General features: G+C 54.5%; 1 protein-coding gene across 1 annotated transcript in view; it reads left to right on the top strand.

Moving 5' to 3' along the window:
* The first annotated feature begins 204 nt into the window (after positions 1 to 204).
* The window catches only part of F12 (coagulation factor XII), a 9,069-nt gene continuing 7,948 nt past the window's right edge, over positions 205 to 1,325 (top strand). Inside the window, exons 1-2 of the mRNA XM_031358229.1 lie at positions 205 to 273; positions 613 to 670. Of these exons, the coding sequence (XP_031214089.1) occupies positions 217 to 273; positions 613 to 670 (115 nt within the window). The 5' untranslated portion in view covers positions 205 to 216. The remainder of the gene's footprint in view (positions 274 to 612; positions 671 to 1,325) is intronic.

The following is a 1,325-nucleotide window of genomic DNA, read 5'->3' as shown; positions in this document are numbered from 1 at the left end:
TACAGGTCAGGAGAGGCTCTTTATTACTCTACTCCCACCAGTGACTCCCTGCTCACAAGGCTTCAACAGTGCTGTTCTGCTGGGCTCTTTATGAAGCCCTTGCTCTCAGGCCCAGGAGGGAGCTTGACCAATCTCCACCTCTGAGGCTTCTAAGACCTTTGCCCACATCCATTGATCCTCACTCCTGGGCAGGCAGCGGGGCCGTCGGCAGACACCATGACGGCTCTGTGGTTCCTGGGGTCGCTGCTGATGAGTCTGGATTTGACACTTTCGGTGAGGACCGTGGACAGAGATTGGACCAGAGTGACAGAGAGGGGTCTCTGTTCCAGCTTTGGGCATTACCTGTCACCTGCTCGTTCCCATGACTGAGAGACTTGTGTGGGGGGAAGGCACAGCCAGCCCAGAAGGCCCAAACAAAGGAGGTAGCAGCCCATGCTGGTGGATATGAGGACACAGGCTACATTGGTGGGGAAGACAATGAGAAGAGAGTGGAAAGCCGTGTTTTGTGAGGCAATCCTGTACTTCGGGGAGGTGGCAGGAGGTTGAGGCCTAATACAGGCTCAAGGAAAGTCTGACGTTGTGGACAATGTTTCTGCCTCCTCTCTCCTGTAGGCTCCACCATGGAAAGGCTCCAAGGAGTTCAAGGACGGAGCTGATGGGCCCACGGTGGGTAAGTGACCTGGCTCTTCTTCCTAGTCTACTCTGTGGGGATGAGTGTGCTTCAGCCTGCATGGGCTCCAAGCAGAGGTCTGAGGCCTCTGGAGCAGAGGAGGGATCCTAAGCAAAGCTGTTGACATTTAAACCTGGGTGCCTATAGCAGATCCAGATGTGTGCCTGGAGGGCCGGGCTTGGGCTGTCCTGGACGCCTGCGCTAGAGCCTGGCAGGTACTCAGGAGTGTTGGAGATATACTACCGATGATGTCACCTGTACACCAACAAGTCCTCCTCAGGTTCCCCATCTTCCTCCCTTTCCTTTCAACACATCTGGAGGATGTCAGACATAACCAGTAGGTTCAGAGCCTCAGTGGGTGATAGGAGTCAGAACGGAGCTTCAGACTCACCCAAGAGCTCAGCCGCCCCAAGCGTCTCCCAACACTAACTTACTAACTTTCTCACTTGTGCGCTTACTCTCTGCTTCACTTTCCCCTGTCTGTAAAACCAGACAGGTCGTTGAGGAGACACAAGTTCCTCATCCTTGTAAAGCACTTCACTCAGACTCTGTGCTGGGAAAATGCCTTCAAACCTTAGCTCTTGCCAAGCCGAGCGGTGGTGGCGCACACCTTTAATCCCAGCACTTGGGAGGCAGAGGCAGGCGGATTTCTGAG

This window comes from Mastomys coucha, unplaced genomic scaffold (genome assembly GCF_008632895.1).
Source record: "Mastomys coucha isolate ucsf_1 unplaced genomic scaffold, UCSF_Mcou_1 pScaffold7, whole genome shotgun sequence".
Lineage (NCBI taxonomy): Eukaryota > Metazoa > Chordata > Mammalia > Rodentia > Muridae > Mastomys > Mastomys coucha.
Note: the sequence above shows the minus strand (reverse complement) of the source record. Positions and strands in the feature narration are given on the sequence as shown.